The 22824-nt window shown below is 41.4% G+C and overlaps 1 protein-coding gene across 1 annotated transcript in view; it reads left to right on the top strand.

Moving 5' to 3' along the window:
• Positions 1–4793: 4793 nt before the first annotated feature.
• The window catches only part of adamts2 (ADAM metallopeptidase with thrombospondin type 1 motif, 2), a 63696-nt gene continuing 45665 nt past the window's right edge, over positions 4794–22824 (top strand). Inside the window, exons 1-2 of the mRNA XM_010895194.5 lie at positions 4794–4985; positions 5961–6382. Of these exons, the coding sequence (XP_010893496.4) occupies positions 4901–4985; positions 5961–6382 (507 nt within the window). The 5' untranslated portion in view covers positions 4794–4900. The remainder of the gene's footprint in view (positions 4986–5960; positions 6383–22824) is intronic.

A 22824-nucleotide genomic window follows, 5' to 3' on the forward strand; every position in this document is an offset into this window, starting at 1 on the left:
ACAGTTGTACATGAGCATGTGCTGCAAAATAATACAATTGTTTTTATGTATTTTGATGTGGTAGAATTTGAAGAGTCACAAAATAAGGATTTTTTTATATTATGTGTAAATTTGTGTAAAAAAAAAAGTAATAAGGCACACTCATTTTGGACTAGCTAGAACTATACTGTAAAGTGCAATAGAGGCTAAAGGGTTAAAATATTCCTACATATGGGAATATTCCTCTGGGGTATCATGACAATGATTAATATACATGACCATCTGCTTGTACCAGTGGACTTTTCAGTAGTACTGAGGATTCCTCTAATATTATAAAACAATGTTTCCCAATTCTGTTCCTGGTGACCCAAAGGGGGACGCTGGTTTGTGTCTACCCAAGAAGTCACACACCTTGATGATTAGTTGCTAGGGCAAATATTAATCCCAAAGCTTATATCTGTAAACAAAGGTTATTTTGTTGAATATAAAGATGTGTATATGATGTACTTTTTTACTTTAGCGAGCTAATACAGTAGAGCGATATATCATACTGCACAGTGACATGCAGAATATACACTTAAGACAGACAGACACCAGGCACTCTAGTGGCAGGATGAGATATGGTCCTGCACTTCACATGGAGGCTAAAAGCCAGGTTGTCCTTGTTGGTTGTAACTCACCATTGACTAATGGTGTTGTTGGAAGAACCCAACTAGTGTTATTGGTGTTTGAAACCTGGACCTGGAAATGTTATGTCAACTCCCGAAGGAGAAGGCCAATGCTTCAGCTCAGTAGGATAACACAGTTGTTTCACCTAGATGACCGGTTGTTCACTTATTTCTATAATTTTGTGAGGTTAAAAAAATGAAAGTGATTTCACTTTCAGAGCACAAATTGAATTCAGTGGACATGAAGATGCGCTTACAGGTAAATGGTGTTCAGTCCACCTCATTTAGAACAGTGGTGTAGCTTTTGAATTATAATTCAAAACACTTTCCTTCCATCCAATGGCCAAAGCCTTGAAGTAATGTATCTTTTCATTCCATGACCTTGGTCTGAGCATGTTTCAATATAATTATTATCCAGGGCCAATAGAATATGATCTAGGGTGGAAGACAATTGAACATGCCCTGCCATCTGTGTGAATATGTCCTTATCATAAATCAACTTACAAGGGGTAAGTAATATGCAGAGTCAAATAAATTGCTTATTAACAAGGTTAAACAAAGCACGCAGTCATATCTGACCATGCACATAATACAGTGAAGACCGTAAAGGCATGAAAAACATATTTTAAAGTCTGCAGTGGCCACATCTTCACATGCCATGTTATAGGAAGAGACAGGTTCTGTGCTTTAGTGCAACGTTCTATTTCTTAAGCGTGGTTGAGGGATCTGGGTAATGTTTTGAATACATGTTTCGACAGCTGCCGGACTCAAAGGCTAAGTAAATTCTAGAAGCCCTACCGAAAATAGCCGCAGGAGGTGAGGGCAGCAGAAGAGCGGCATTTAATTTTTTTCCCCCATTTTAATTGGCATATTGTTGTGGCACTGTAATAGTTCTATGTTAATTACTGTCACTGAGTAATTTAAGTCCTTCAGATTCAAAGAGAAAACAGACTCACCATAACAATGTAATGCCAGTGAAAGCTATTTTAAACTCAGTTGTTTCCATACTTGACCTTACATACCATGAGTGAATAATTTAAACTCAGTAGACAGCAGGATAACTGCATACAGTATCAAAGCACCTGTGATTAAGCCTCAAACAGCAAAAGGGTAATTGAATTATTTGTGATTCTAGCCAACACAATGCTTCTGTGGCCAGGAGAGTTTAAAGCTCTAGTGCCCAAATCGCAGGTAATAAAACTTGCGGACAGCCAGGCTGAGTCTCAGGGGTAAGGGCTGGACAGGATGATGGAGAGGGAGATCTAGCCACCCTGCCCTGGCTATGTGGATGGAGCCTGTGAGGAGGGGAAAGTTAAATTAAAGATGCTCTGTGCAGTTTTGGTCTAAGTTTGGCCAGAAGCTATTAAAGTAGTGCTAATGAGTCTAAGTGGATCAATTTATTGTTTACAATCTTTCAATTGTTTACTATGTTATACCAACAAAACAACAACATATATACAGTCCCTGACAAAAGTCTTGTAGCTTATCTATTTTGTAGAAACACCTGCTATTAACCTGACTTTTAATTAATCAATTGGTGTTAGAAATAGCTCATATGAAAAGCTAAAACCCTCCCAAATGATGTTTAATGCACTGAAATAAATTAGTTTCACTGAAAAAAGATTTATAATTTAATCAAGACAGAAAGGTCAAATTTTGCCAAGACAAAAGTTTTGTCGCCTATACAGAAATTGAACAAATTTACTGCAAATACAAAAATATGTCAGCAAATTAAGTAGTGGTGCTGTGAGATCCAAATGTAATATCTTGTATGACTTCCATGAGCTTGAAGGACTGCATCCATGCGGTTTGGCAAGGATTCATACAATTTATTGCTGAAGTCATCAGGAATAGCAAAGAAAGCAGTCTTGCATGCCTCCCAGAGTTCATCAATATTCTTTGGTTTCGTCTTCCATGCTTCCTCTTTCATCCTACCCCACATATGCTCAATGATGTTCATGTCTGGTGACTGGGCTGGCCAATCCTGGAGCATCTTGATCTTCTTCACCTTGAAGAACTTTGATGTGGAGATGGAAGTATGCGATGGAGCACCATCCTGCTGCAGAATTTGGCCTCTTTTATGGTTGGGAATATAAGAAGTAGCTAAGATTTCTTGGTATTTTAGACTATTGATGTTGCCTTCCACCCTGCAGATCTCTCGCACACCCCCATACTGGATGTAACCCCAGACCATGATTTTTCCGCCACCAAACTTCACTGTTTTCTGGGTGAATCTCGGATTCATGCGAGCTCCAGTAGGTCTCCTGCAATATTTGCGGCGACTGTGGTGTAATTCAACAGAAGATTCATCTGAAAAATCCACCTTCTTCCACTTTTCCAGCATCCATCCTTTTAGCAGGCTGTGGGCCTTGGCAAATGCCACACGGTTTTTCAATTGTCTTTTGTTTAGTGCTGGCTTCTGGGCACTGATTCCACCATGGAGGCCATTTCGAGACAGAATCCGACAAACTGTTCTGGTTGACACAGGGACTTCAGGTGACCAGGTCTCGTGGAGCTCTGCTGCAGTGGAAAAAGGGCTGGCCTTGGATTTTCGAGCCAACAAACGGTCCTCTTGAGCAGTTGTCTTGTGGGATCTGCCTGACCTGGGCTTGTCAAAAACGTCTCCAGTGTCTTCAAATGTTTTTTTTATCCTCTGTACTTGACGCTGAGACACATTGAAGGTGTCTGCCACATCAGCAGTGGATCTGATCTTCAGCCTCTTGATAATCAAAACTTTGGTCTCAGGGTGACTCTTAGGCATGTTTGCAGAGGTCTAGTTGCAGTTGATGTGAAGGTCTAGTGTACTGGGGTTGTTTTTTTACACACCTGAGACCTAATTGATCCATTATTAGTCACAGGTGAAGCTCATTTGACAAGGCGACAACACTTATGTCATTGCAAAAATTGACTCAATGGGCTTTACCAAGCTGTGAATATTAGAATACTTTTTGACAGTTTCGTTTTGCACTGAAACATTATTACAAAAGCTGTTGGGATTAAAATGAGCCATTTCTTGTAAAAACATCTTGATTAGAAATATATTTCAGCAGCACTTCAGGTCAATTTGTACACAAGCGACAAGACTTTTGTCAGGGACTGTACATACATACATTCTAATACATGAAATATGAGATACATTTGGTGTGCTTAAGATGCTGGAGTGCATCTTTAATGGGTTTGGAGGATTCTGGAGATCCATGTTATCCTGTGTGGTCCTCACACCCATATACTGGGGGCTAGATGTTGTGCTCCACAGACCATGGGAAATGCAAGGCCACAGACTGATGAACAGTGCTGGTTCCTACACTGATTATACTTGTGGTCATTTGAAATGTTTCTTAGCAATATAAAGATTTAAAAAGGCCAATTATTTGAGCATTTACACTGTTATTTGTTGTCATTATTCCATTTCAGTGATGATCTGAGATGACATTTTGAAAGTGGATAATGTTCACTGCTGGCTCTGCTGGGTTGTTGCTCTACGTAGGTAATCAAGGAGGAAAAGTCTAACATTAGACATCAAATTACTTGATTAAGTTGTGTAAATAATGTACACACAAAACACAATTGCATGTACAGACTCAATGAGCATAACTACAGCTCAGAAAGGCCGCCTTAGGCAGACTTGGCTCCTGAGAGAAGGCAAATGGCCCAATGCCCACAGAATTAGGTGAAAACTGAGCAGCGCTTCCTAGCCTTCCGACAAATGTATGACCATATTAGAGACGCATATTTCCCTCAGATTACACAAACCCACTTGGAAAACAAATGAACATGTTATAAACTCTTGTACCCATTAGGTGATATAACCCACATGTCATAAAATCAGCAAACATCTTTGTGACCTGACTTGTTGCCATATTAAAACGGGCAGTGGTACAGAAACACGAATTGTAAATTAAATTAAATCTCTTTGTCTATTTATTTTCCATTTCCTACCTTATCTATTTGCACATTAGTTGGAAACATTGTAAATAACCTAGGCAATAATAAAACATTAGAAATGTTTGCATTACATTTAAACTTAGGTGGGTGTGATGTTTTTCTTTTCTGATTGTTTATAGCCCCTTAAAATATAGAGAAAGAGAGAGCGAGAGAATGTGTTTATAGCCATTTGAATGGAGGGAGAGGAAGAGAGAGAGAGACATAGCACTTTGCGATCTGTTCTGAAAGAGGTTCGGGGCTGGTAGATCGCTTATCTTGAATCTCAAAGTCTGCCTCTCTACTGTGCGGTATTTTTATTCGGACCTGCAATGGATGTTACGCCCGGATTTGCATTCTTTATTATTTTACTGGATCTAATTCACGTGAATGGACTTTATATCTCCAATAGCATAGGTATGTGTAATTTATGATGATAATACGCGCGGTGTGAATCTTATAATCTATGTATACTGCGAATATGTTCACGATTCGATCTTTTTTGCACATCCATTTCAGAGGTTATTTTGTTGCACATACAAGTTCAATAACCTTACAGGCTCCAGAAACAAACATATCCCTGAGTACGCGTGGTACTTTGTAACTGCAGTTTGTACGTTTCCCTTTCTTTTGCATGACACCAACTTTTTCCACATTTCTTTTGTTTTCAAACAGTGCGCTCGAGTCTAGTTGAAGAACAGCCTATTGGAACAGATTCATTATGTACTTACTTATTAAAATAAGCGTGTAAATTTGAAAGCGGATTGCTGAAATGTTTTGCTTTAGACTAAGTTTAGCCTAAGTACGACCATTCAATTCCAGTTTGACTTGTAGAATAAATGGTTCTAATGAAATTAAATTCGAGGCTTCAATTTAATTCTACACTTGAAATTACCTGATTTCAAATCGACGTCAACAGTTGACAGCTGAAAGCTCTCCTTGGCATGTGCATGCTTGCGTGTTGGGTGGGTTCATTGCTTCCAACCAAAACCCAAGTCACAAGTAGACAGAGTGAGGGATGCAGTCATGCTTGTAGTTTGCTGTGTCTTCTGTGAACTTGGACGTGTTTGTTATTTCAATGACCGTTCTCATCTGCACGCGCGAACGGGCGCGAACACGACGTTTAACGACAGGCCTAGTCTACGCTTTTTGCTCGTGGTTTACTTAATAGGTCAGGGAATTTATCCCAGTCATGTGCGGTTGTAAAATGTGTTTTCAATATATTCACAGATTCACCTTCTATGATGTAATGCAAAAACTCAGACCCATACAATCCGAGATTTAGGTGCGTGCGCGTGGGTGCGTGCACGCACGTGCAATTGTTCCTGTGCATCTTAATGGTGTAGGTTATTGATCAGCGTGTGACTCTGTCTTCTCCCTGCATTCATTTAGAGTCTCTGCAGCATGCCCTGAGGGAGTATGGGGTGGTGACGCCTGTTAGCACTGACGCAGCAGGCCAGTTCCTCTCAGCTGCTGTCTCTGCACCTCAGCTGGACATCAGGCATCAGCAGGGCCGACGCAGGAGAAGAGAGGCTGCCTTCACTTCAGACCCCAGCGATGGAGACCTGGAGGAGGAAGAAGGCCCATCCAGGCATAGGGAGACGCTCTTCTACAATGTCACTGTGTTTGGCCAGGAGCTCCACCTGCGCCTGCACCTCAACTCCAGGCTGGTGGCCCCTGGAGCCAGGGTGGAGTGGCATGAGGAGGACAACCGGACCCGCTTCGAGCCACTACGGGACAGTGACTGCTTCTATGTAGGAGAGGTTGCCAACATCAGGGACACATCTGTCGCAATCAGCAACTGCGATGGCCTGGTAAGTGCTGCAATATTGAGAAATGTTTCGCTCATTTGTGGTTACTACACTATTTGATCACCTGTATGGGCTGTAGGTGCAGTTCACACACAGTGGGCTATTTCATTGTTGCTAAGCTGGCTGCAGTTGATCAAAAGTTTGAAGAGCATGGAGACTTTAATTCTATGTTGTGGTATCTCTGCACAGAGGGACATAACACTATTTTCTATGTTGCAAATGTTTTTGTTTTTTTTTTGTCTGAATTTGAGCTGGAAAATGTTTGGCCTTGGGTGGTCCTGCACTCTATGCCACTGCCTCCCGTGCATGTACTACTGCAACATGGGTTCAAATCCAGCCCAATGTCATTTCAGCAAAAACTCTACTCCATCTTTCCCCACAGTCTCTGTCAAATAAAGCGTGAAGTTGCCTGAAAATAGATACACAACAGAACAGAGGATTGTGAAAAACAAAAGCAGCACGTAATCTCATTATAAAACAAACTTATTTTTCCCTGCTGGTCTGCCTCTCAGGCAAGCAAGGTGGTTGTGTTCGGTATGCAGGTCTTTGCACTGAGGGAGGGTGGGTTGGAGGCCCAGCGGAGCTGTAAGTCCCTGGAGGCTAACGTTTCATCTCAGACAGCTGCTCCATCCTCTCTCCCTCCCACCCAGCTTGGATAAAATCACATCTTCTTAATGATCACATGAAATGGTTTAGCCAAACCCCCCTTCTGTCTAGATGAAAATGCTGCTTCAGAGACACATACAATGACAGACCGCTCCTTGATGAGTGCGCCTCTTCCAAGCTGGGTTTCAGAGAAGTCTGCATATTTGAATTAGCGATAAAGTCAGCTATTTGTTAAAAAAAGACACTGCTGTTTTTTTTCGCTCGCTACCCAGTCCCCCCCACACCATGGTTTTTCAATGTCATCTGTACAAATCCCACTCACAGTGTTTTGAACAGACCTGTCCAATTAACAAGTCTAGATTACAGTGTCAGAAAACAACCACCAAGAGGAAAGCCAGTTTTCAAACATGGACAGTCGAATTTGTGAGCATGTCTGTCTGTCTGTCTGGGAGATACATGTATTGCTCCTTCTTCTCTACAAGGAGAGTTGCAGTTCTTTAGAGCACATAGCACCTGAGCGTGTCAAGACACAGTCCTGTCTGTGCTGTGACCAGAGGATTTCCATGTTATAGTTATTTTAAAAAGTAAGTCCACCCCCCTGGAAACATATTTGGACAAATGGATGTGTAATCTTTGCTTCAACACTACTGACAGATGATGGTAACCTAATTTAACAAATGAAACTGAAAGATCATACTTTCCAGTAATTTTTAAATAAAAAATCTACAGAAATGCAATTTCATTGGGCAGAAACAAATAGTAGACCCCTAGCTTCAGTAGCTGGTGTAATTAAATAACTTAATGTAGCCATTTCTTGTAAGTATCTATCAGTCTCTTACATTGACTTTTGGAATTTTTGCCCACTCTTCTTCAAAAGACTCCTTCAACTGTGTCGTGTTCAATGGCTTCCTTGAATGCATGACCTGCTTCAAGTAGCCCCACTGCATTTGATAGGATTGAGATCTGGGATTTGACTTGACCTTTCAATAACCCTCCATTTCTCCATTTGTGAGACATTCTGTTGTTGCTTTATGGATTATTTGTCAGGAAAGCAGCCCCAAACCATAATGCAAACACCTCCATTCTTTAAGTTTGTTATGAGGCTTTGTTTTGTTTTCGTCATACATGATGTCTGGCATTACAGTCAAACAACTCTACCTTTAAATGTCCAGGGCACATTACTCCAGTACTTTTGGTGTTTTCTGTCAAACATCAGTCGTGTCGTTCTAGAGAACAGAGCTCCTTCCTTCCTGACCTCCCATGTAGGCCAGGTTTGGGCTGTTGCTTTTTTGACCCATGCACTCGAAATTGATTGTGGTATGAGAAGCCGGTAGATCCCTTGATGTTAGGATGGGGATTTTAGAGACTTCTGTGACCATTGTTCGGTCAGCTCTTGGGTTGAATTTGGTAGACAACCTGTCCTATGTTGATTACCAGTGGTCTGGACTTCGTAGATAATCTGTTGTACAGTGGAATGATGTACTTTGAATTTCTTGGAAATAGCTTTGTAACGCCCCCAGACCCATGGACATGGGTGCCTCAGATAAGTCTCAGATTGGGTTACCTTCATGAATGAATGTGGAGGGATTTAGCTGAAACATTCATGTATCCAAATACGTAATATAAAATATAACTTTTCTGGTGTGTTCTTACTTTTTCACTTAACTGTGAAAATACTTTTCGGCAGTACATACTGTAGCAAGGTTAAATTCTATATGAAAAGTTGAGACGCTGTGTAAAATGTAAATAAAAACAGAATGCAATGATGTGCAAATCATTTAAAGCCTATATTCAGTAGAACATACTACAAAGACAACCTATCAAATGTTGAAACTGAGGCATTTTATTCTTTCTAGAAGAAGATATGCCCACTTTGAATTTGATGCCTGCAACCTATTTCAAAAAAGCTGTGACAGAGGCAATAGAACACTGGAGCATTTGTGTAGTGCTAAAAAACTAGGCCTGGTGGAACATTACAGAACTAATTAGGTCAATTTGCAACAGGTGAGTAACATGATTGGATATTAAAAGTTAATTTCAGAGAGGATGGGTCTGTCAGAAGTGAGGATGGGGAGAAATCTCTGTATGCATGGACAAGGCCAAAAACCAAAATTGGATGTCCATGATCTTCGGGGCCTTCAAGCGGTACTGCATTAAAAACAGACATGATCCTGTAGTGCAGATCACTGCATGGGCTCAGGAACACATCCAAAAACTATTGTCTGGGAACACAGTACGTTGCTGCATCCAAATGCAAGTTAAAACTCTACCATGCAAAGAAGAAATCATACATAAACAAAATCCAGAACCACTGCCGTCTTCTCTGGGCCTCAAGGTTACTGAGGCAAGATGGACTGAGGCAAAGTGGAAAACTGTCCTGTGGTCTGACAAATCAAAATGTGAAATTATTTTTGGGAATCATGGACACATCCTCACGGCTAAAAAGGAAAGGGACCATCCGGCTTGTTATCAGCGCACATTTCGAAAGCCAGCATCTGTGACGATATGGGGGTGTATTAGTGCACATGGCATGGGTGACTTCTGTGAAGGAAACATTAATATTGAACAATATATACAGGTTTTGGAGCAACATACAGTTAGGTCTGGAAATATTTGGAAATATTATTTAATTATTTCATATTATTAACACACAATTTTCATAATTTTGGCTCTGGACGCCACCACAATGAATTTGAAATTACACAACTGGCATGCAGTTGAAGTGCAGACTTCCAGGTTTAATTCAAGGGGTTGAACAAAAACTTGGTATGAAACGTTAAGGAATTGCAACCATTTTCATACACGGCCCCCTTATTTCAGGGGCTCAAATATGATTGGACAAATGATTCTGAGCAGACAATATATCCCTATACACTTCAGAATTCATCTGGCTGCTTTTGTCTTCTGTCACATTAGTGACCCAGTGCCATTGGAAGCCATGCATGCCCATGTAATCACACTGCCTCCACCGTGTTTTACAGATGATGTGGTATGCTTTGGATCATGAACCGTTCCAAGCGTTCTCCATATTTTTTTATTCTCATCATTCTGGTATAGCCAAGATAAACCAAGAAAAAACAGAGATTATTGTGTTTGGCAAAAAAAATAAAAGAACAAGTATTAGTTAAGAGCTGGATTCTCCGGCCCCAAAAAACCAGGGACCAAGTATGTAATCTTGGTGTTCTGATAGACTCAGACATTTAACAGTCATATCAAAGCAGTCACCAAAACAGCATTCTACCATCTTAAAAATATAGCCAGAATCAAGGGCTTGGTGTCCCAAAAAGACCAAGAGCAGCTCATCCATGTTTTTATCTCTAGTAGGGTTGACTACTGTAATGGCCTCTTAACTGGACTCCCCAAAAAGACTGTAAAACAGCCGCAGCTCATTCAGAATGCTGCTGCTAGAATGTTAACCAGGACCAAGAGAACAGAGCACATCACTCCGGTTCATAAATCTTTGCACTGGCTTCCAGTCAGTTACAGAATCGATTTTAAAGTGGTGGTTTTAGTGTATAAATCACTAAATGTTTTAGGCCCAGAATACATTTCTGATATGTTTGAAGAATATAAACCAAGCAGGGCTCTTAGATCCATGAACTCAGGTTAGCTAGTAGAGCCCAGAGTCGGAACTAAACATGATCAATCAGCGTTTAGCAGTTATGCTGCACATAACTGGAATAAACTACTAGAAGATCTTAGAAGTACCCCAAATGTATCAATGTTTTTAATCCAGGTTAAAAACACTTCTCTTTTCACATGCCAATGACTGAGTGCTTAAACTTAACCACACTTTTTAGCCTTATAGCTTTTATAGCTTCCTATGTTTTTATCATGTTTTTATTTTATTTCTATTTTCTTCTTCTGTTTAATTACTATGCTGTTATTTTATGATGTATTTCATGTCTCTTTTTCTTAGATCATGTACAGTCCCCCAGGAGACAGCTGAGTTAGAGAATTGTAACATCTGATTGTTTTAATTCTATTGCATTTATTTATTTATTTTATTGTAAAGCACATTGAATTGCTTCATGCATGAATTGTGCTATATAAATAATCTTGCATGCTTGCTTGCTACAGTATCTCACAAAAGTGAGTACACCCCTCACAGTTTTGTAAATATTTGATTATATCTTTTCATGTGACAACACTGAAGAAATGACACTTTGCTACAATGTAAAGTATGTAAAGAGTGTACAGCTTGTATAACAGGGTAAATTTGCTCTCCCCGCAAAAAAATTTAGTACACCCCTAAGTGAAAATGTTTTGTGTGGCCACCATTATTTTCCAGCACTGCCTTAACCCTCTTGGGCATGGAGTTCACCAGAGCTTCACAGGTTACCACTGGAGTCCTCTTTCACTCCTTCATGACGACATCACAGAGCTGGTGGATGTTAGAGACCTTGCGCTCCTCCACCTTTTGTTTGAGAATGCCCCACAGATGCTCAATAGGGTTTAGGTCTGGAGATATGCTTGGCTAGTCCATTACCTTTAACCTCAGCTTCTTTAGCAAGGCAGGGGTCATCTGGGACGACAGCCATGCAGACCAATTTGACGCAGTGTGCAGCGTATGGTCTGAGCACTGACAGGCTGACCCCCCAACCCTTTAACCTCTGCAGCAATGCTGGCAGCACTCAAACATCTATTTCCCAAAGACAACCTCTGGATATGATGCTGAGTATGTGCACTCTTCTTCTCTTCTTCTTTGGTCGACCATGGTGAGGCCTGTTCTGAGTGGAACCTGTCTTGTTAAACCGCTGTATGGTCTAGGCCACCCTGCTGCAGCTCAGTTACAGGTTCTTGGCAATCTTCTTATAGCCTAGGCCATCTTTATGTAGAGCAATAATTCTTTTTTTCAGATCCTCAGAGCGTTCTTTGCCATGAGGTGCCATGTTGAAATTCCAGTGACCAGTATGAGGGAGTGTGAGAGCGATAACACCAAATTTTACACACCTGCTCCCCATTCACACCTGAGACCTTTTAACACTAATGAGTCACATGACACTGGGGAGGGAAAATGGCTAATTGGGCCCAATTTGGACATTTTCACATAGGGGTGTACTCACTTTTGTTGCCAGCGGTTTAGACATTAATGGCTGTGTGTTGAGTTATTTTGAAGGGACAGCAAATGTACACTGTTATACAAGCTGTACACTCACTACTTTACATTGTAGCAAAGTGTAATTTCTTCATTGTTGTCTCATGAAAAGATCTAATCAAATATTTGCTAAAATGTGAGGGGTGTACTCATTTTTGTGAGATACTGTATGTTACGAACGCTATTAAAACGTATCATATGTTACGAACGCCAGACTAATGTATCACAAAAACATATAAAATGTGCACCACACAGGGATTATGGATTTGGAGGGATGAGTAATGGTCCATTTTAATGTTACAGTTAGGTTTACGTTATGTATCACAGCACTAGGGTCAAGGTTAGGTATCACAGCACTGGGGTTCAGGTTGGGGTTAAGGTTTGGGGTAAAGTTGGAAAACAAAAAAGGTTTGGTTAAGATTTGGTTTTGCCAGGTATCACAGCACTGGGGTTAAGGTTTGGTTGGGGTCAGGTATCACAGCACTGGGGTTAAGGTTTGGTTGGGGTCAGGTATCACAGCACTGGAGTTAAGGTTAGGGTTAAGATTTGGGTTAGGGTAAGAAAGAAAATAATTTGTAACATATTGACCTTGTAACACCCCTACTCACTGTCTGTATCAGCAAGTTCCTATTTGGAGCAGTGGGTAGTGCATCCATCTGCAGAGTAAAAGGGCCTGGGTTTGAAACACAGTCTGCGAATTGCAATTTCTTTTCTGTATTATTACTTTAACGTTACTTCACCTAACGTAATATGTATTACGAATTTGGCTGTCAAATATTTATGTAAATTAGTCTATGTATTCACCTGAAACCAGGTTGCACAACAGCATGGCTCCGTAGTAAAAACTGGTGCTAAACTGGCCTGCCTGCAGTCCAGACCTGTCTCCTATTGAAAACTTTTGGCGCTTCATGAAACGAAAAATACGACAAAGACCCTTAACTGTTGAGCAGCTGAAATCCTATATCATGCAACAAAACTACAGAAGTTGGTCTCCTCAGTTCCCAGACGCTTACATGTATAAGCATTGTTAAAAGAAGAAGTAATGCAACATAGTGGTAACCATGCCCCTGTCCCAACTTTTTTGAAACGTGGACATTTCTTAGTTTCAACATTTGATATGTTGTCTTTGTACTATTTTCAATTAAATATATTGATAAATGATTTGCACATCATTGCATTCTGTTTTTATTAGCATTTTACGCAGCATCCCATCTTTTCTGGAAATAGGGTTGTAGATACACATTGTTCCTGCCTTCATGTAGAAACCATGGTTCTTTGATCACAGAATTCTTTGCAAAATCATTTATTCCCCATTGTATTATGTGTGGGCTTGCATATTTTACAGATTACTGCAAATTTTCTGCATAAAACTGTGAATTAATTGCATTATTATTGTATAAAAATGACCCATCACCACTGCACAAAAAGACTGCTTTAGGCAATTTCAACAAGTCACTGCACATTTACTGAACCATTTAAAACGCCAAAAAACATCTTTCCTGGTCAGCGCATATTTGTAACAAATTGTTTTTAAAAATCATTGATTATTGCCAGGCAAACTTTCATAATTGCTGCAGCAAAATGATTTTACCTTGCAGATATAAAAATGGGCTGACATGTGCAATATGCATATTTAGATTTTCCAGATGAGTTGCACCTCCAAGATATACACTAACTATACCCCTCCTGAATGGTTTTCCATCACTGTTGACTGATTCTGAGAGTCTATGATGGTGCTTTAATGGGCCTCCGACCCCTAGTGAGCCTCTGGGGGAGAGGAGGCCCCAAATCAAATTTTGCTTAGGGCCCCCAAAAGGCTAGAACCGGCACTGCTTACACCTAACCTTAAACACACTGGAGTATTTGCAGCACTACCTTCTGTGTGCATTCAACGTCGCCAGCACCAACAGTCTCTTGACACAAAATGTATATACCTGAACCAGAGCACATAATTGACGGTCCATCCTATCCTGTATAGGTGCACATTTATATTCAGGAGATTGGTTAATGCCCCTAGGTCTTCTCATTATTAGCCCAGTGTTCTGCGCTCATCCCTTCATGACTATTGGCTTTGTAGGTCTTTAGCAGGCACTGTCATGGCTCTATAGAGCAGGCCACTAGTCTGAGAAGGGGCAGGTGCACGCATGCCAGCCCCAGACCCCTGCTAAGTGAGAAGTGAGCAGGAGGTGCACGACAAGGGTCCGCCTCAGACATCCAGCAGAGAAACAAGCTGTCGCCATTGACACAGTATCTGCAGGAAACTAAATTCGGAACTAGGCAATACCAACAGACGATTCCTGTACGGTATTCTTGGTGAGTACTTCCGCTCGGGTTAGATTGGGTGGCCCGAGCAAATCTGTTGTGGCCTATGCTGCAGACAGTTGTCATGGAAACCGCCCTCTTATGCAATTTGTCCCTAGGGGTCAGCTTGTCAGCTTAGTCTATGCGTGTGTGTTTATGTGTGTGTGCATTCGTGCATGATATCTATAGTTTTTTTCCCCCTCTCCACTCAGTGTTCCGAATGACCTTGCTCCAGAGATGCATTTGGTTGATGATTTGTAACTTGTGTAATATCTCTTGTTTATTGTAACTTATACAGTAGGTCCTGCGGGTAGCCCAGCAGTTAGTGGATCTAAACAGTAACCAAAAGGTTACTACATCAAACATCCCAGCCGGCAAGGTGAAAAATCTTTGTTTCTGCTTTGAGCCAGGCAGTTGACCATAATTGGGGTAGCATCTTGCCCCAAGAGGGGTTGGGTTAAAAAACCTTTAAAGTGATAGTTCAACCTAGATTTCCATTTGGGTGAAATTCTGCTTACCATGATATGGTCTTGAAGAACCATGCAGTCATTTTCCACAACAAGCTATTATTCACCTCTGACCCAGCCTGGAATTGGCGTTATTAGCATTGTCCAAATTCATGAACTGAAATTTGAAAAAAGCACTGAATTCAGGAGTCTGCTAGCATACATTTTTTTACTGCATACTGACGAAAACTGACGAAACAGGAGTTTGGTGACTACTAACTGGCACTGTAGTACTATTTTCTGTAGCCACCACACACAGCCTCTATTATTTGCCAGTTGATGTCATCAGGGTTGGCGTGGTTGTTTAAAATGTGACGTTGACACTTCCCCTTCCTGGAAAAAAACGTTGGCAGGCTCTATTTGAGGTGAGCTACACCACTAGTCTTAGTCTGAAGTGTTTTGGAGGTTTTCGCTTGCAATGAAGCTCTGGTGGACAATGCTAATAATGATCATTCCAGGCTGGGACAGAGGTGAATAATGGTTTGTTATGGAACATGGCCCTTCAAGAACATCTTTGGATAAGTGGAATGTCACCCAAAAATGAATCTAGGTCAAACTATTCATAAAATTGTTTTAGAAAGTTGTCTAAATGAATCTGCTGCATACATACTATAATCTAATTAGAACAGATTGCATTATCCTACAGTCAACACACCAAAAACCAATAACCCATACAAAGGCTTGCAAGCATTTCTGGATGCTTTTTACGATTTTCCTTCACAATGGCTCTTTGACACTGTGTATAACCTAGTAACGGAAAGGCAATGTGTCCACTGTGTCTCTTCCCAGTGGCCTTTAATCTCATTAACAAAAGTGTTAGATGTTAATCTCAAAATCTGAAATTTTAATCTCAACATCTAACAAAAGCATTGGATGTTATGTCACGCTTGTTCATAAAAAAAAAATAATAATAATATCTTGCTATTGCATAATAATTGTGCCGCCACCCTGGAAGGACCCTGGCGGCTGAGCTTGGCTCACTGGATCAGGGCTCACTGGATCAGGGCTCACTGGATCAGGGCTCACTGGATCAGGGCTCACTGGATCAGGGCTCACTGGATCAGGGCTCACTGGATCAGGGCTCACTGTTTCAGGCAGCAGGTAAAAACCCTTGTGGGAATGAGCAGGCATTGGAGACTTGTCAAGTGTGGCCAATCCCGAATCACCAAGATTGGGTCTCGATAGTGTGCACGTGGCCTTTGACGAACCCAATAACATTCCCCAAGACACAGTCATCGTTGCTATGAGCTTGAACAGAGCTGCTATGTCTTTGTGTGTGTGGACGGAAACCTCAGTCCTAATTGTAGGATACAAGGATTCTTCTGCTGTTGTTTTTCTTCCTCCACCACACAGAGGCTGGTCTGTTGGTCTGTCTAGCACATTAGTCCGTTTGTGTCTGTGTCTGTCTGTTTCTGTCTGTCTTTCACTCTGTCTGTCTACCACATTAGTCCGTTTGTGTCTGTGTCTGTCTGTTTCTGTCTGTCTTTCACTCTGTCTGTCTACCACATAAGTCCGTTTGTGTCTATGTCTGTCTGTTTCTGTCTGTCTTTCACTCTGTCTGTCTACCACATTAGTCCGTTTGTGTCTGTGTCTGTCTGTTTCTGTCTGTGTTTCACTCTGTCTGTCTACCACATAAGTCCGTTTGTGTCTGTCTGTCTGTTTCTGTCTGTCTTTCACTCTGTCTGTCTACCACATTAGTCCGTTTGTGTCTGTGTCTGTCTGTTTCTGTCTGTCTTTCACTCTGTCTGTCTACCACATTAGTCCGTTTGTGTCTGTGTCTGTCTGTTTCTGTCTGTCTTTCAGTCTGTCTGTCTAGCACCCTCCTTTTATTTCTCCATCCCGCTCTCCATCTGGCTGAAGGCCCAGTCCAGCAGGCTGCGTGTTACATTACCGTTTTTAAAGTGACATATTGACACTCTTGTCAGGATTTATAGTTGAGAGAACAGGCCCAGATGGAGTGTAAAGAGGATCTCTGAACCGGAAGAAACCCGGCCTCAGATGTAGAGTACTGGTCTGACACACATAAATACAGATGACCTTCGTAGAGGACAACCACACATCACAAATATGGAAGGCCATAAATGTCTTGTCATGTTTTGGTTTCAAATATATGGAAGATCAGGAAGAGGGTAGCTCCGGAGTAGCTCTGTTGATAAAGTATGGCACTTCCAACACCAGGTCTCTTCTGGTTTTGTTTACAAGGGGGGCCAGTACTAAAATGCTGTTACTACTTGCTGTGGATTAGAGTTGGCTGAATGACGTGAATGTAAAAAAGCTAAATCATTAAGTACTGGGTCAATTAAAAGAAAGCGCATGCAAAAATATTTCTAAGTAAAAGCCTCTTAGAGCTCACTTGGACAATTGGGTTTCATTGTTACTGTCTAAATGCAATGTAAAACTGACTTTCCAGAAGGAAAAGGAAGAGATTGAGTCTTGATGGTTCTCAGTAGTATGAGAAGTGATTTCAGTCAAGTCACTTGGCTTGGCTAGTCCCAGCTGGAGATGTGATTTCTCAAAGCTAGACAGATGTGTGCCATATATTTTTGTCAAGAAAATATAGGAGGGAGACAATACGTCTGAGATCTGACCCAATGACCCAGGATGAGTAAAAGTGTGTTTGCATACTGGGGGCGTGCATTTGTCTGACCGAGATTGTGTGAGTCAGAGTGTGCTTGCGGGTTTCATGTAGCTCAGTTAGAGCATTGCGCTTGCAACACCAGGGTTATGCATCTGATTACCTCAGGATTCCAGGATTGGAAAAAAAAAATCTCTAGAGCATCTGGTAAATTACTTAAAGTGGAATCAAAAAGTTTTTGGCTTCTATGTTGTCTATTGATATTAAAACAGACCTAATTGTGTTATTCTTGACACCTGTTAGCAGAGCTGTCCTACTGTGCATTTGCCTGACAGCTTGTAATGCAGAATGAAGGCAGCCCTGGAGGGTTTTTCAACTTCTACCTATTGACGCCCTATATTTCTGCCTTCAGTGTTTTGCAGAGAAGTGGAAGAAATTCATAGAGTCAACAATGCCAACTGTAGCTTTAGCCCCTTTCCCTGACACTTGTCATCACAACGAGGGAGATCAACAGGCTCGTTATAAACAGAATTTAATAAAGGTTTGCCAAGTTTCTCTGGCCACGTATAAACACTTTGCTGATTCAATCTCCCCAGTTTTTTCTTAACATATCACAAGAGCATATTGAACATATCACTAAAACATTGCATCATTCCTGCCTTTTTTAAATCGTCATTGAAAATGTAAATTGGTTCTGCATTGTTACCTGGTTAGGGTTAGGGTTAGGGTTAAACTTTCAAATGTTAAAGCAATTGCTACACTTCCCAAAGAACAGAAGGCATTTTGCCTGAACGACCACAGACCTTTAGCACTCACCTCACTTAACATGAAAACATTGACCCTTGACCCGCAGCCGTTTACCTGTAGTTGGAACAGGTCTGTGGACGACGCTATCAATCTCCAGCTTCTCGACAACCCAAAGGCAAATGCAAGGAGACTGTCTGTAGACCTTAGCTCTGCAGTCAACACATACTACTATAAATACTATAAGACATATTTTCCCAGGCTGACTTCCAGGCCTATAGGATGCTCTTAATTATTTGGGCCCTTCCTCTACTCCCTCTGTACCAGAGGTCAACAATCAGAGGAATGTATGCCACTCTCCCGGGTATTTGCCTTTGCATGCCAAAGCTTTGTATACTTTTTTTTACAATTAATAGTATGAATTTCTTGAAAAACTAGAGAAGATGATTGAAATGGCATTGGTTTTCAGTGCAAAGTTGTCATTACCACAACATTTTAATGTTGAATTGAGCTTTTATGATGTTGCTGCAATCGGTTCTTCTCAAACTGCCCTCTTTCGTTCCTGCTAAATTCAAAACTAAACTGTGCTGTCAAGCTTTCACATTGCTAGCACCTGGCAAGACTTGTTTATTATTTTTTCAAGTTCAGTGGTGAAATTATATTTTCATGTATTGCTAGTTGGAACAAAGATTTTAGATTTGAATTCGTAGTTCTTCAGACCTTGGGTGTGCAGTGTCATTTTCAAAGAAGACATGAGAAAACCCTCACAGATGAGGCAGAACCCTGGTCTATACAGACGACTGTACTTTGAACAGTGCGTCCGTGAAGTCTGCAGATGATACCACTCTGGTCAAGATCATCACTGGCTCTAATGACTCACTGAACCATGGAAGGTATGACCAGCTGGTGGCCTGGGAACTCAGCACCGACGTCAAGGGGGAGGTTAACTTCCACAAACAACTCCTATTTTCCCTTTGAGCTGAATGGCTCTGCTGTTCATTCAACAAATTCATTCAAATGCTTCAAACCCATAAGCTCCTTCACTCTCAGCTGGGAGGACCTCATCACAGCCAACACCAAGAAACAACAGCAGATGTACTGCTTGTCCTGACCCGGCACTACACTCCAATCCTGCGTGCCATCCTCCTCCATCACCGTCTGGTTTGGGGTTTGCGCCTGCCACTGCAACATATTGTACGGTCCATAGAAAGGGTCACAATTCCCCTCCATTGAAGTCCTAAATGACAAGAATAAGCATTTAGCAAGAAAGTGTTTAGGTAAGGCCAGTGCTGACCCCTCCAACTCCAGTCATCCGCTGTTCCAACAGTGATCTCTTGGCAGGTGGAGGGTTGGCAGGCAGTGCAGGTCAGTCAGGACCAAAAAGTTTCCTGAATCGTTGATTTCCCCTTGATGTGGCCCTGAGCCACCTGCCATCTGTTCCTCAGAGACTAACTAGACAATGCCTACAACAGCACCCAACTAGTTACTCAAATTCTCCCTCATCTCTGTGAATCGGGTGTGCCTATTCAGGGCTTCAAAAAATTGGGAAATGTTTGTGGGTCCCTCAGAAGAGGGTTGAAGATTTAGGTTCTAGAAAAATGCAAAAATACTGTTACTCTAAATTCATGTATAGGATATATTCACTGATCATATCCCATAAGCTCATATAATCACTAGTAAATACAGCCGACCACTCTCTCATTACAAACAGCCACTCTCTCATTACAAACGTGGAAGCCACGAATGTCTTGTCATATTATGGTTTGGTTATGTCAGCTTCCTTTCAGTGTCGTGAGACTCAGTCCAGTTTCACAGTTGAAGAAAATGGAATGCCAGAATTGTGGGTTTGATTCTCACGGGATGCCAGTACTAAAATGTATTGACTCACCACTTAATGTAAGATAATGAGGATGAGTGTTGGCTGAATTATTCAAATGCAAACAATAATATTCTGTAACATTAACGTGTGTATTCCATCGAGTGTAGGAACATACCTTGTCAAGATGCATTGGTGTTTCAGAGGAAAATATTTGGAATATGTCACTTTGTGAGAGCTCACTTTGACAAATGGGTTTCAGTGTTACTGTCTAAATGCAATGTGAAAAGGGATTGTCCAGAAGGTAAACGAGGAGATTGGGGCTGGTTGGTTCCCGTTAGTCTGTATTTAGATACAGAATGAGAAATGATTTTAGTCATCTGGCTTGGACAATCCCAGCTGGAGTTGCGGTCTCTTAAAGCCTGACAGCTGTGAGCCGTCGATGTTAGTCAACAGAATATATGAGGGAGACAATACGTGTGAGATCTGACCCAGTGGTAAAGGATGAGTTAGTGGGGGGTGGGGGGGGGGACATGTGTCTGAGAGGTGAGGAGAGAATGTGTGAGTTAGAGTGTGCTTATGTACATATCCTTTTATTGCGCTTTAAAGTCATTTTTATTGGGGCTAAGTCTGTTAAAATTGAGGTACAGTAGTTGTGTTGATTCCAGACACCTGTTAGCAGGGCTGACCTGCTGTGAGTTTGACTGACAGCTTGTAATGCCAAATGAAGGCAGCCTAGAAAGACTTTCATCTTCTATCTATTGATGCCTTACATTTCTGCTTTCAGACTTTTGAAGAGAAGTAAAAAGGATTCATGGAATAAACATCAACAATGCAAATCACAAGTAGGTTTAGCTTACAGATTATGGCACCAGGCTTAAAATGACTCTGGCTGATGTTATTAGAAAATATTTTGAGAGATTGAATTTGATCCAGGATTCAGTAATCTTTGAATCCCATATTATCACCTTGGAACAGTTAGGGTGTCGGTTCACAATAGAAACTAGCACAATTCACTTCCAAAAGCTGAAAATGAGCCCAGTAACTGATTCAAGTAAATGTTGAAAAGAAGTTTGAGGAAGTGTGAGTGAGATGCATATAAACCCGAAAACATTTCCAATGACAACTACTCCAACAATGAGTACAGTGAGTCAACACAGTAAAAGCTTTTAAAATAACCAATTGTGAATGGAAACTACTGCAGAAAACCAAGTCATGCTTTTTTGTGCCATGGAAATAATTTTTGATTTAACCCTTAATTTGACCAGCAGCTTGACTGAGAACACATTCAGAATACATTCTGTTTTTCAGCAATGTCCTGGATAATAGTTATGGGTAGAGAGAGTATGAATATGTTTCATATGGATGTATCCCCATTTAGTCTGACAAACCTACAGTTCATCGGAAAAGTCTCTAAACTACTCACTTAATGACACCTATCACTTCATGTCCAATGCAAACACTGTATTTAATCCTTTTCATTGGCCTTTCAGTTAGAATTCAGCAGTGAAAGTGTGGAGTTACAGCAACTATTACTTGCCCCGTCTTGAAGGGCTATACATATCAAATTGACAAAATTACCATTGTCATCCCCATACAACATGCCATTACCTCCAAAGAGTTGCCGTTTACAGTGTCAGTCACATTCCAATGATCTGTCCAGTGTGAGAGCTGAGGCGCTGCTCAGTCAGTCAGTCTGACAGACAAACAGACAGCTGTCTGGTTCCTAATAGCAAGGCAGCAGACCAAAGTGGTCCTGTGTGGGAACCTTGCTCTGCTCTACCTGCCTCTCATTTGGAAGATGTCAAGCTGGCTCCGGGCTCCCTGTTTTCCCTACAGACGCGGCTTCCTCTGGATAAATGTATCTTCTTGACCCCACTCCCTTCCTCTCTCTCCTGACTTCACGGTTGTTTTTGCTGGTTTGAAAAGAGATTCAAACCTGTCTTTTTAAATAAAACAGCATTGGGTTCAGCTCTTGACTATTTGATTTTTATTATTTTTGACTGAAGCATCAAGAACAAAATATGATTTCCCCTGTTTGGAAGATACATTGATTATCTTACTGGAAATGTATTATGCTTTTAGTCTTATACTGTGGCATGGTTTTTCGCAGTCCCTGAAAATGCGTATGCAGGCATGCAGACTAAAAACACTGAACACCAAACACAAAACTCTTTACTAATGGTATGCACAGCGTGACTGCCTAGGTGACAGGAGCTGATCTCTGAGAACTGCTGTTGCTGTGGCATCCTCATTAGAGCCTTGGGAACAGCAGGTCTCCTGGACGACCAGTCTTTTGGAAGCCGGCTGGCTGACTCTCCTGGACAGATCCACCCGTTCAAACAGCGGCACAGTACTGCTCTCTCCATCAGAACCCTCATCCTCAGACAAACTGCCAGGTCTTAACTCTCTGAGCTGGAAAACCAGACAGGATGGGGCTGCGAGAGGCTCTCTGAGGCTAACGTCTCCCATTTCACTCTTGGCAGGCCAGACAGGCTCTGGAACCTCTCAGCATTACAGAAAAATGAGAGTCTTACTATTAAAGTGGGAGCTGGATCCCATCTTCAGTAAGATTCTGTACTTCATTCAGCACAGTATATGCTGAGTCATCCGGCATTGCTCCTATCAGGGTTGACTGTTTGTATGCCATTTAACAGGCAAAGGTGAATCTGGGCTTAACACTGTGGGTTTGAGATTGCTTATTCATGGCCCACTGATTCAACCGTTAAGCTATTTGACAGGCAGTGATTCAGTTGTGACTTTACAGTAAAGCTGATGTCTGTGAATATAAAAATATAT

Source organism: Esox lucius, chromosome 7, assembly GCF_011004845.1.
Source record: "Esox lucius isolate fEsoLuc1 chromosome 7, fEsoLuc1.pri, whole genome shotgun sequence".
NCBI classification, from domain to species: domain Eukaryota; kingdom Metazoa; phylum Chordata; class Actinopteri; order Esociformes; family Esocidae; genus Esox; species Esox lucius.